General features: G+C 43.4%; 1 protein-coding gene across 3 annotated transcripts in view; it reads right to left on the reverse strand.

The window, feature by feature from the left end:
• Nucleotides 1-13,210, reverse strand: part of MMP28 (matrix metallopeptidase 28) — a 74,487-nt gene that overhangs the window by 50,933 nt on the left and 10,344 nt on the right. The window contains exon 1 of one of the 3 annotated variants that reach the window (XM_056556745.1): nt 6,023-6,061. The exons of 1 other annotated variant lie outside the window; for it this stretch is intronic. In XM_056556745.1, the coding sequence (XP_056412720.1) occupies nt 6,023-6,031 (9 nt within the window). In that variant the 5' untranslated portion in view covers nt 6,032-6,061. Of the gene's footprint in view, nt 1-5,601; nt 5,623-6,022; nt 6,062-13,210 lie in introns of those variants that run through there. One more of the 3 variants, XM_056556746.1, reaches the window with a different exon arrangement.

Below are 13,210 nucleotides of genomic sequence, written 5' to 3' on the forward strand. Positions count from 1 at the left end.
ACCTTATGGATCCACTTCTGACTTTGGCTCAAAAACTGCAGTGGCAGATCTACAGAAACTGCCAGAAAAAAAAACTAGTGGAAACTTAGCCTAATAGAGAGACTCAGGTCAGGGTACAGTAGGAAAACAGACATACTAACAAAGCAAAACTAACACACTCACACAATAAGTCCACTATCCACGTCAAGACAGGAGTTGTCAGAGTACCAAATCGCTAATACCAGAGAGAATAGTCAGAGAGCGAAGCCAAAGGGTAAAAATGCCAGAAATAACAGATTAAGTAGAAGGCTAGAGTACAAAACTGAGCTCTTTAGCAGGCACTGACTGGAAGTAGACTGCAAGCTTATATAGAGCCAGAGAAGGACTCCATTCAAGGTCAGCTGACCAGTCCAGACAGGCATAACCCAAGCAACAAGACCAAACAAACAGCTCTCAGTGCAAGTTAACCCTTCTGTTCCTTACAGGGGATGTGGCTTTGTTGGACTGGGAGTGATTTGCAAGCCAGACTGATGCATAAAAAGGGTAGAGAATAAAAGGGGTGGGGCTTAAACAGTGGGCGTGTCTTTGTGAGATGGGGTGTGGCTTGCAAGCCAGACTGACACATTCACCAGGAGATGCAGCCGGACTGACACATTCACCAGGAGATGCAGAGCGGGGATTGTGGAGTGGAGTAAGGTAAGTCATATACTTGCATGGGACTTGAAAAAAATTTTTTTATATATAAAAGTGTAAGTAAGGGTTAATTTAACTATCATATTTTTTTTATTTGACATATAAGTAATATGTGTACCAGGTATTATTGAAATATTTCCTGCCATACAGAAGTCATGTCGGAACATACATTTCCTGTAGTTTTGCATGAGACTTTACACAAAAACCCTGACCCTCACAAATGGGGGTAGTTAAGGGTTAAATTAACTATCATATATGTAAAGTGGACATATAAGTAACATGTGACCAAGTATTATTGAAATATTTCCATCCATTATGAAGTTATGCAGTAACATATGTTTCCCCTACACTTGCATGAGACTTTTAACAAAAACTCTGACCCTGGCAAATGGGGGTGAATCACCTATCCTGTGTTTGTTGTTGACATATTAATAACATGTGTGCCAAGTTTGATGTTAATATCTTTAGCCGTTTGGACGTGCTGGAACATACACACACACACACACACACACACATTGACTTTTTATATATATATATATATATATATATATATATATATATAAATATATATATATATAATTACTAGCTGAGTACCCGGCGTTGCCCGGTTTTTCCTTCCTAATCCTTGTTGGGGAGGAAAATCAACAAAGGTGGAAGCTTTTGACCTCATATCCCCTCATCATATCCCGACCTCCTATAACAACCAATCACAGCTCAACTTTCATATCTCAACAATCTCTTGTAAAGTGAAAGTTGAGCAGTGATTGGTTGCTATGGGAAAAACCAGTGTGGTGGCCCAGTACAGAAGTGGCCCTTCTGTACACTATTGGTCCTATCAGGTGGACTCAGTCCCAGTCCCCTGTCCTCCCCACTCCTCAGGACTCTCATCATTCCTTCTATGATATAAAGAGTTAATGTATTATATTCATGTCAATATGCCTTTAAATATTGTTGCTAAGCCTGTGTAACCAGGGAAGGTGCCAGTGACCAGGTGACTTGTGGGTGACCTATGGGAGTCCTCCGGATTGCTCCCTATATACCCAGGGAGGAGCTAGCCTAGCTAGTTCTATGCATGCTGAGCTACAGTAGAGTGTCTGTCCTGAGGTAGACCAAGTCCCAACCACGCAGCCATGCTTTCATCATCAGTGTACCCCTTCAGGTGAAAGTCAAAGCCTGGTAAGCAAATACAGGGGAGAAGTCTAGTCAGCATAGTCAAGTTTAAAGTCAGCATGGGAGTGCATAATTGAGTCCAAGTCCACTACAAGTCCCAGCGAGCCTGTAAGTCCCCTTAAGTCACTGGTCATCTCCTTGGGCTTACTGAGCTGTAAAGACTATAACATCTGTCTGCCTCAGTAAAGCTGCCGTTCCGTAATCAGATTATTTTCCCCACGCCTGGCTCAGGAACCATACCTCGGGTATACCTCAGCGGCCATACCTCGGGTGGTGTAGAGGATAACCACGCCCTTGCATCACAAATACCAAGTATTAATAACATCTGCCCTAAGGGTAACAACATCCGCCCTTTCACACCCTCTCCACATCAGACAATTAAGGTTTCAGGCAGATTGATAAATCTGGGCCATAATCTCTGACGGCGTGGGAATATTGGGAAAGGTCAGAGACAACAGTAAAATGAAAAGACTTGCACTTTAGCACTTTTGGGTATGGGGCCCGTACATGAAAACAGGACAAAGTGGCACATAGAGGCAATAGAAATATATTACACAGTATTATAACTTGGCATCAAGGGCTCAGTGCTAAAGGAAGAAAAATTCTGTGATATCCTTTAATAAGCAGTTGGCAAATGAGAATGAATTGCAAAAGCAATCCAAAAGAGACCTCTTATAAGGGAATAAAGTACTGCCTATGTAACTGCACTCATCTCTGTTGTCTTTGGGTTTGATATTGGAAAGTGACATTTATCCAGAACTTTTCTAGAAATATCATGTCCTTCCTGGCATTGGATAAACCTCTAACCATATTCATCAACAATGACTGTGTTGGGGGAGAGACTAGCACAGCTCCCTGGCAGTGCCACAACATAACTACATTTTTTTTGTGTCTTTTCTTAACGTAAGCTGTGTCTAAATTTCTGGCCTCAAAGGATGATGCAGTGGCATTGCCAAGTAGTGTGGGCCCAGTGTGCACCGGTTTTGGACTCCTCCTAGTATTATCTTCTGCTCTATTGTTTGCCTGTGCAGGTAGCACACCAATGAGGACCATCTAACATACAAACAGCCGCAGCTTCTTCCTGCTGTACCTGTTTGTGACCCAATTGTATTTTATAATATTACCCTCAATAAACTCCTCATTTCAACAGATTAAGACAATGAACAAAAGATTTTCACACTTTTCTGGGCTGTTTCATTATGTCTATTGCCAATCCATCAGAAGTACCTCCACTAGCCACTTTGCAGGATATTGGTAGACAGAGGGAAATGAGGATTTTCCTGTAAAATGAATGGAGAGCCAAGAAATAGTTCAATGTGGCTTTTGTTTTGTTTGTGTCTATACAAGAAATAAAACAAAGAGCACGGTTTCCTCAGCAGGATGCCAGAAAAATCCTCTGTGTGTCTGATATCCTTATAATACTCCAAGTTTACAATATATATTTAACAGTTTCCTGGTCTTAGTCTCAGCATAATGTGTATAACACAAAACTGTATACTATTGTGACATCCTTATATAGATGATATGTACACACATCCTCTATAATAGAATTCTATGCAGCAAGTGTATCAGACCTCAATAACATCACATTTCAGGTCTCAACTGGCGGTATACTGTCAAATAGGGATTCCAATGTGTATCGTGGCACATCCATAAGTTTTAAAATACCAATTGTAGTCTACTTCAAACATGTTTTTATCCCCATCCTAAAGCAGTAACATTATATGGAATATGAAGCTCTATATGTATGTATGTATATATATATATATATATATATATATATATATATACACACACATATATATATATTTTTAAATAGCCCAATTTAAAGGGGTACTCCCACCCTAGACATCTTATCCCCTATCCTAAGGATAGGGGATAAGATGTCTGATCTCGGGGGTCCCGCCACTGGGGACCCCCGCAGTATTGCATGCGGCACCCACCTGTTTTTTTGCAGGAGCGCTGGAGGGTCTGAGTCGCGACTACGGGAATGGAAGTCCGTGACGTCAGGACTCCGCCCCCCTGTGACGTCACGCCCTTCCCCTCAATGCAAATCTATGGGAGGGGGCGGCCGTGATGTCACACAGGGGTGGAGTCCTGACGTCACGGACTTCCGTTCCCGTAGTCGCGACTCAGACCATCCAGCGCTTCCGGACAAAAAACAGGTGGGTGCCGCATGCAATACTGCGGGGGTCGCCAGCGGCGGGACCCCCGAGATCAGACATCTTATCCCCTGTCCTTTGGATAGGGGATAAGATGTCTAGGGTGGGAGTACCCCTTTAAAGGGGCTTTCTAGAAGCTTGTGCAAAAGTAAAAGTATCCTAAGCCTAGTAATAGATCTCATACCCTCCAAACACAGCCAAATCTCTACAGACTCCTGTATTGCAACTATTGACAGAGACCTACCTATGTACAAAACTACATATACTGATTAAATACATATTTTAAAAAATTGGGACCCATAAAAATCAATGCTTTAGCATCATGAAAGAGAACCTGTCACACTGAAAATGGCGTCTAATCTTCAGACATAATGTCATAGCAGGAGCAGAGAAGCAGATTGATTTATAGTTTTGTAAGAAAAGTTCCAGGATAATGTGTCATTTAATCATGTAAATCTCTGGTCATTCTGGGCTAAATAGTCATGTGGGCGGGCCTACTCAGTGATTGACAGCCGTGTAACACACAGAGTTATCAATCAATGAGTAGGACTGCCCAATTGGAATGAAGAAAAAGAGCAGGGTCCAGCTCCCAAGGAAAACGAATAAAATCCAAAATTTTAATTCAAGCCATTAAAAGGTAAGTGAACAAAAGAGAGGGGGAATAAAATCACAGCAGAAACGCCGACGCGTTTCGGACTATATAGTCCTTAATCATGGTATGCCATGATTAAGGACTATATAGTCCGAAACGTGTCGGAGTTTCTGCTATGATTTTATTCACCCTCTCTTTTGTTCACTTACCTTTTAATGGCTTGAATTAAAATTTTGGATTTTATTAGTTTTCCTTGGGAGCTGGACCCTGCTCTTTTTCTTCATTCCAAGTCTTCACTCCAAGCATGCGGTTGGATGTTGTCCGTGCTTCCTATCCACACTTGAAGTCCTCCTCCTCCTAAGAACTTACATGGTGGTGAGCTGGTTTTCCTCTTTCATAGACTTTTTGTACTGCCCAATTGGCTACCCAGCCCAAAATAAGCAAAGATTTACATTAATAAATGACAAGGTATTCTGAAATGTTTACCACAAAACTATATATCAATCTGCTCAGCTGCTCTACAACATTATTCCTGAAGATTATGATGCATTTCAATGTGATAGGTTCCATTTGACTGTGTAGTTGCACCATTTTTCTTGGAGTATTTGGTGTGTGTATGAGTGCCTATGCTACTGGGATAAGAATGACAAGGCCAAAACCAGGACAGGTTTAGACTTAAGGCTATAGGGGGAGATTTTCTAAAACTGTGTCAAGGAAAAGTGGTGCAGTTGCCCATAGCAACCAATCAGATTGCTTCTTTCATTTTTCAGAGTTGTTTTTTTTTTATTTATGATGCAAGCTGATTGGTTGCTACAGGCAACTGCACCAAATATTCTCTACACAGGTTTTGATAAATCTTGAAAAATTTTATACACATGGAAAATAAAAAAAACCTTGGCAGTGGGTACTTAATTGATGTATTCACAGTGCTGATATTATTAAATGGATACGAAAAACCGAACACAGAAATTTAAGTGGCTTCCTATGTAAAAAGGGTTAACTAACAATCATATTATGATGACCAGTTCATTGAATGTATAAACTAGTATATAGGAAGCCTTTTTCTGTTGCTCCTTTACATAGTCTCATCCCCACTTTGGTAACATGGTTGTCTGGAAAACATCACATCGGCCTTTGTTTTGATCTTCTTGCAAAGTCGTTATAAATTCATCAAGAGTCGGATTGTGTTAGCTTGTCTGGCCAGAGACCAACATCTGATAAACTAAAGAGAGAAGAAATGTTGCCAATGAAGTAGGTTTGGGGATTTTTTTATTCAAAGGCTATGTTCACACACAGTGCTTTGGGCCCTTTGTGAGCCATTTTATGAGTCAAAAGACATCCCATGAAAACAGCAATTTTTTTTTTTATATTGAGTTCTCTTTTAACTCAGTAAAATGGCCAACAATTCCCATTCAGTTAAACTTATGGTCCTCATTTTATGGCTGTAAAATTAGGCCCAATTGGGAGATTTATCAAAACCTGTGCAGAGGAAGAGTGGTGCAGTTGCCCATAGCAACCAATCACATTGCTTCTTTCATTTTCCACAGGCCTCTAAAGAGGCCTGTGGAAAATGAAAGAAGCAATCTGATTGGTTGCTATGGGCAACTACACCACTCTTCCTCTGCACAGGTTTTGATAAATATCCCCAAATATGCTTTTTTGGTTTGGTTTGGTTGGCACAGAAAATGTCATTTTTTTATAGTTTATTTTTCTCACATTTAGTTTGCTATAATACCATTTGCTGTTGTAAAAAAGGATTTAAAACAACTGGAACAAATCTGAAATAAACAGGTCAAAAAAATTAGCCAAATGCCAGAAAAAAAATGGCTGTAATGTGCCCAGAGCGTTATATTGTATATTTGCTGTATCCTATTGTCATCATATTGTCATCATATTGTATCATATTGTATCATATTGTATCATATTGTCATCCTGAACTTCACACCAAATGTAAAGCCAGTTGGATAAGATGCCAGCAATATGCTTATTGAACCAATAGCTATTTCTCCAAAGTATACAATAATTACGGTATATACTATAGGTTTAGGAAAGCATTCTTGTGGGGATTTCAGTGGGAAGAGGCAGTTTGTCACCTATGAAGACAAAGGAGTAATCTGCTCTAGGGGAAAAGTCCAGCACCCTTACCAAAATCAGCAGATGTAGCAGCCTTTAGTCTAATGTGTACCAACTTAAAGGGGTACCCCGGCGCTAAGACATCTTATCCCCTATCCAAAGGATAGGGAATAAGATGCCTGATCGCGGGGGTCCCGCCGCTGGGGACCCCTGTGATCTTCCACGCCACACCCTGTTAGAATCAGCCTCCGGAGCGTTCTCGCTTTGGGTCTGATTACTGGCAATCAATCTTGTGTCCGGAAAATCTTTTCAGGACACAAGGATGCCCCGTTTACCTCATAGCGGCCCTGCGTTAACTTTAGAAACTTTAAAAATGCAGGGGTCGCTGGGAGGAAGTGCACACAGGGACGTCACGTCCCGTGCGTGCGCCCACAGCAACAGTACAGCGGAGCAGAGCAGTGAGGAGGATGCGCGGGTATGGTAAGTGACCTGTGGTCATCTTCAGTGTTCCGACCACCGCTCTCCGGGATCTACTGCTATGGCCCAGTAGATCGTGACCCCGGAGCGGTGGTCGGAGTACTGAAGTGGGCCAGTATACAGGCATACAGCCGCCAGCCATACACTATATATGGCTGAAGGATGTAGGTCTGTGGGGGAACATACTGCATCTAATGTGGTGGACTACTTTATACTGCACCTAATGTGGGGGACTAGACTGCACCTAATGTGGGGAGACTACTGTATACTGCACCTAATGTGGGGGAACTACTGTATACTGCACCTAATGTGGGGGAACTACTGTATACTGCACCATATGTGGGGAGACTACTGTATACTGCACCTAATGTGGGGGACTACTGTATACTGCACCTAATGTGGGGGACTACTGTATACTGCACCTAATGTGGGGGGACTACTGTATACTGCACCTAATGTGGGGGGACTACTGTATACTGCACCTAATGTGGGGGGACTACTGTATACTGCACCTAATGTGGGGGGGACTACTGTATACTGCACCTAATGTGGGGGGGGACTACTGTATACTGCACCTAATGTGGGGGGAGACTACTGTATACTGCACCTAATGGGGGGGGGGGAACTACTGTATACTGCACCTAATGTGGGGGGGGGGGAGACTACTGTATACTGCACCTAATGTGGGGGGGGGGACTACTGTATACTGCACCTAATATGGGGGGGGACTACTGTATACTGCACCTAATATGGAGGAGGACTACTGTATACTGCACCTAATATGGGGGGGGGACTAATGTATACTGCACCTAATATGGGGGGGACTACTGTATACTGCACCTAATATGGGGGGGGGACTACTGTATACTGCACCTAATGTGGGGGGGGGACTACTGTATACTGCACCTAATATTGGGGGGGACTACTGTATACTGCACCTAATGTGGGGGGGACTACTGTATACTGCCTAATGTGGGGGGGGGGACTACTGTATACTGCACCACATTTGGGGGGGGTGACTACTGTATACTGCACCTAATGTGGGGGGGGACTACTGTATACTGCACCTAATGTGGGGGGGGGGCGGACTACTGTATACTGCACCTAATGTGGGGGGGACTACTGTGTACTGCACCTAATGTGGGGGGAACTACTGTGTACTGCACCTAATATGGGGGGGGGACTACTGTATACTGCACCTAATGTGGGGGGGGGGACTACTGTATACTGCACCTAATGTGGGGGGGGGCTACTGTATACTGCCTAATGTGGGGGGGGACTACTGTATACTGCACCAAATTTGGGGGGGGGACTACTGTATACTGCACCAAATTTGGGGGGGGAACTACTGTATACTGCACCTAATGTGGGGGGGACTACTGTATACTGCACCTAATGTGGGGGGGTACTACTGTATACTGCACCTAATGTGGGGGGGGGGACTACTGTGCACTGCACCTAATATGGGAGGGGGGCTACTGTATACTGCAACTTATGTGGGGGGGGGGGACTACTCTATACTGCACCTAATGTGGGGGGGACTACTGTATACTGCACCTAATATGGGGGGGGGGACTACTGTATACTGCACCTAATGTGGGGGGGGACTACTGTATACTGCACCTAATGTGGGGGGGGACTACTGTATACTGCGCCTAATGTGGGGGGGGGGGACTACTGTATACTGCACCTAATGTGGGGGGGACTACTGTATACTGCCTAATGTGGGGGGAGGGACTACTGTATACTGCACCAAATTTGGGGGGGGTGACTACTGTATACTGCACCTAATGTGGGGTGGGGGACTACTGTATACTACACCTAATGTGGGGGGGGGACTATTGTATACTGCACCTAATGTGGGGGGGGGGACTACTGTATACTGCACCTAATGTGGGGGGGGGACTACTGTATACTGCACCTAATGTGGGGGGGGGGACTACTGTATACTGCACCTAATATGGGGGGGGGGACTACTGTATACTGCACCTAATGTGGGGGGGGGACTACTGTATACTGCACCTAATGTGGGGGGGAGACTACTGTATACTGCACCTAATGTGGGGGGGGACTACTGTATACTGCACCTAATGTGGGGTGGGGGACTACTGTATACTACACCTAATGTGGGGGGGGACTATTGTATACTGCACCTAATGTGGGGGGGGACTACTGTATACTGCACCTAATGTGGGGGGGGGACTACTGTATACTGCACCTAATATGGGGGGGGGACTACTGTATACTGCACCTAATGTGGGGGGGGACTACTGTATACTGCACCTAATGTGGGGGGGAGACTACTGTATACTGCACCTAATGTGGGGGGGGGGGGACTACTGTATACTGCACCTAATGTGGGGGGGGGACTACTGTATACTGCACCTAATGTGGGGGGGACTGCTGTATACTGCACCTAATGTGTGGGGGGGTACTACTGTATACTGCACCTAATGTGGGGGGGTACTGTATACTGCAGCTAATGTGGGGGGGGGGACTACTGTATACTGCACCTAATGTGGGGGGGGACTACTGTATACTGCACCTAATGTGGGGGGGGGCTACTGTATACTGCACCTAATGTGGGGGGGGGACTACTGTATACTGCACCTAATGTGGGGGGGGGGGCTACTGTATACTGCACCTAATGTGGGGGGGGGGACTACTGTATACTGCACCTAATGTGGGGGGGACTACTGTATACTGCACCTAATGTGGGGGGGGACTGCTGTATACTGCACCTAATGTGTGGGGGGGTACTACTGTATACTGCACCTAATGTGGGGGGGTACTGTATACTGCAGCTAATGTGGGGGGGGACTACTGTATACTGCACCTAATGTGGGGGGGGGACTACTGTATACTGCACCTAATGTGGGGGGGGGCTACTGTATACTGCACCTAAGGTGGGGGGGGAACTACTGTATACTGCACCTAATGTGAGGGGGGGGGGACTACTGTATACTGCACCTAATGTGGGGGGGGGAACTACTGTATACTTCCCCTAATGGGGGGGGGACTATACTGCCCCTAATGTTGGGGACTACTGTATACTGCACCTAATGTGGGGGACTACTGTATACTGCACCTAATGTGGGGAAACTACTGTATACTGCACCTAATGTGGGGAACTACTGTATACTGCACCTAATGTGGGGGAACTATACTGCACCTAATGTGGGGGAGCTATACTCTTTACCTAATGTGGGGGAACTATACTGCACCTAATGTGGGGAACTATACTGCACCTAATGTGGGGGAGCTATACTCTTTACCTAATGTGGGGGGGACTATACAATAATATAAAATTGTACTATTCTGATCCTTAGAACGCTTATTTTTCTGTATATGGGGATGTATGAGGGTCATTTTTTGCTCTGTGATTTGTAGTTTTTATCGGTACCATTTTTGTTTTGATGGGACTTTTCAATTGCTTTTTAGATATTTTTTATAGTATTAGAAGTGACCAAAAATGTGCAAATCTGGTTAGTGCACTATTACGACTTTTGGGGCCCCACTTTTGATTTTGCCTAGGGCCACGCTTAGCGTAAAACCGGCCCTGGTTGTAACTTGTGCATTGGCATCTCAGAAATTAATGGTCACTATCATTTTGTCATCATCGTTTGTCAGTCACAAAGTAAAAACCATAAAGCGGCTATCAGTTGTCAGGGGTGTGGAAATAAAAAAAAAACTACTTGTCCAAGGGACTAAAATGGAGCACAATCTACTTGTCCCTCAAGAAAATCCACTTGTCCTGGTAGATAAAATAATTTCAACCAAAATAGTATGTAAACAAGGTCTCTATTAGTTTCTGCGCTTTCGTTTTTTTCGTTTTTTAGCCATAACTCTTATTTTGCCATCTACAGACCCATTATTTTAGCCATAACTCTAATTTTGCCATCTACAGACCCATATAAGGCTTGTTTTTTGCGGGGCCAATATACTTTGCAATGACATCTTTAATTTTTCCATAGCTTATGCTCTGAAACAACAAAAAAAAAATTTTGTGAGGAAATTGAAAAATGCAAATTTTTTTTTCTTTTTTCCGCCATTCACTTACATATTATTTTGATACTTTAGGTCGGCCTGATTACACCAATACCAAATATGTTTAGTTTCCGTCATGTTTTAATAATCTTATTTTTTTTTTACTTTTTAATAAATAAACGAAAATCCCTGACCCCTATAATATTTTTATTTTTCCGTATACTGGACTGTATGAGGGCTAATTTTTTGGTCCGTAATAGGCTGTTTGTATCGGTGCCATTTTGGTATTGATCGGACTTTTTGAACACTTTTTTACTTCATTTTTTCTGAGATATGATGTTATAAACCTAAAAAATGCAATTCTGTGATTTGGCTTTTTTTTTTTTTTACATTACATTAACGCAATTTACCGTATGGCATATAAACATTTTTTTTTTATAGTTTGGTCAATTACGCACGCCCCAATACCAAATATGTTTATTTTTATCATGTTTACATATTTTTATATGGAAAAGGGGGGGTGATATGAACTTTTAATATGGAAAGGGTTAATGGGTGTTTTTAAACTTTTATAAGACTTTTTTTTTAAATACACTTTTTTAGGAGGAATTATTTAGATTCCTCATACAGATCAATGCAGTTCTATTAACCTCCATTGATCTGTGTTCATTTGGTTGAGCCTGCTCAAGGGAGGCTCAATCAAATGCAGATCTATGGGGGCAGCCATGAATGCAGAGGTAAGCCCTCCGGCTACCTCCACAGGAGATCTCCCCCTGTGATAGTTAAAAGATGGTTAAAAGATCCCTTTAGACACCAGTGTCAACTTTGACAGCAGTGATCTAAAGGGTTAATAGCCGCCCGCAGCGATCGCCGCATGGAGGACCATTAGCGGCAACCCCCGGCTACTGAAATCAGCCGGGGGCCGCCGGTGGGAGGTGCAGACTTGCGTCCCATGCAAGTCTGCATCCGCTCCTGCACCTCACACCGCATTAAGGAAAAAAAAGGGGGGGGGAAGTCGGTCCGGCCCTGCTTGCCCGAAACATGGCTAAATCAATGAAAAATTCACCTGCCCGGCGCCCGGAACTACATGTCCCGGGCTTTGGCCGATAGGATTTCTACATTTCTGAAGTTGCTGGGAAGGGAATTCAAAAGCTCAACCAGAGTTGTTGTATTTTCTGTTTCACTTTCACAAAAAATGGCTAATGCATCAGAGTATAAGAGAATCACCAGACTCCACTAACAACTGAAAAGCTCTATACAGTGGTCCCTCAAGTTACAATATTAATTGGTTCCAGGACGACCATTGTATGTTGAAACCATTGCATGTTGAGACCATAACTCTATGGAAACCTGGTAATTGGTTTTATAGCCACCAAAATATCATCCAAAAATAGGAAAAAGTGAAAATGAAAGAAAAATAAGTAGATAACTAATATACATAAAGCAAATCCTTACATATAAAAGTAATAAAGATCTGCTGGGAGCTGTAAATCACTGTCTATGTCAGTGTTTCTCAAGCAGAGAGCCTCCAACTGTTGCAAAACTACAACTCCCAGCATGCCCGGACAGCCAAAGGCTGTTCGGGCATGATGGGAGTTGTAGTTTTGCAACAGCTGGGGGCACCCTGCTTGAGAAACACTAGTCTATGTAGAGGACAGGAGCTTCTTCAGGGTCCTGTACAGTACAGGCAATGTCCTAAATAAGTAACATGGAGTCGCCCTCACCTGGTGTCCAAAGGAGCAGCTAACCCTGGTACAGTTAAAGTGTACAGAACATGTAATACCTCCCTGTACTGTAGGGGGTGCTACCAGACATCAGTCAGTGCATACACTTCAGTAATACAAGGGTTTTACCAGTCAATGACCATTCTGATTGGTCGGTTCTTCCGGCCATTGACACGTTTCACAATCTGGACTGTCCATAACATTGTATGTTGAGTCTGGTTTCAACTTAGGCTGGGTTCACATCACGTTTTTGCCATACTGTTTTCAATCTGTTTTTCTAAAGAAAACTGTATGGCAAAAAAATGGATGGAACAGTATGGAAAAAAGTAAACCGTATGCGTTTTTAAACAATA

Source organism: Hyla sarda, chromosome 2, assembly GCF_029499605.1.
Source record: "Hyla sarda isolate aHylSar1 chromosome 2, aHylSar1.hap1, whole genome shotgun sequence".
Lineage (NCBI taxonomy): Eukaryota > Metazoa > Chordata > Amphibia > Anura > Hylidae > Hyla > Hyla sarda.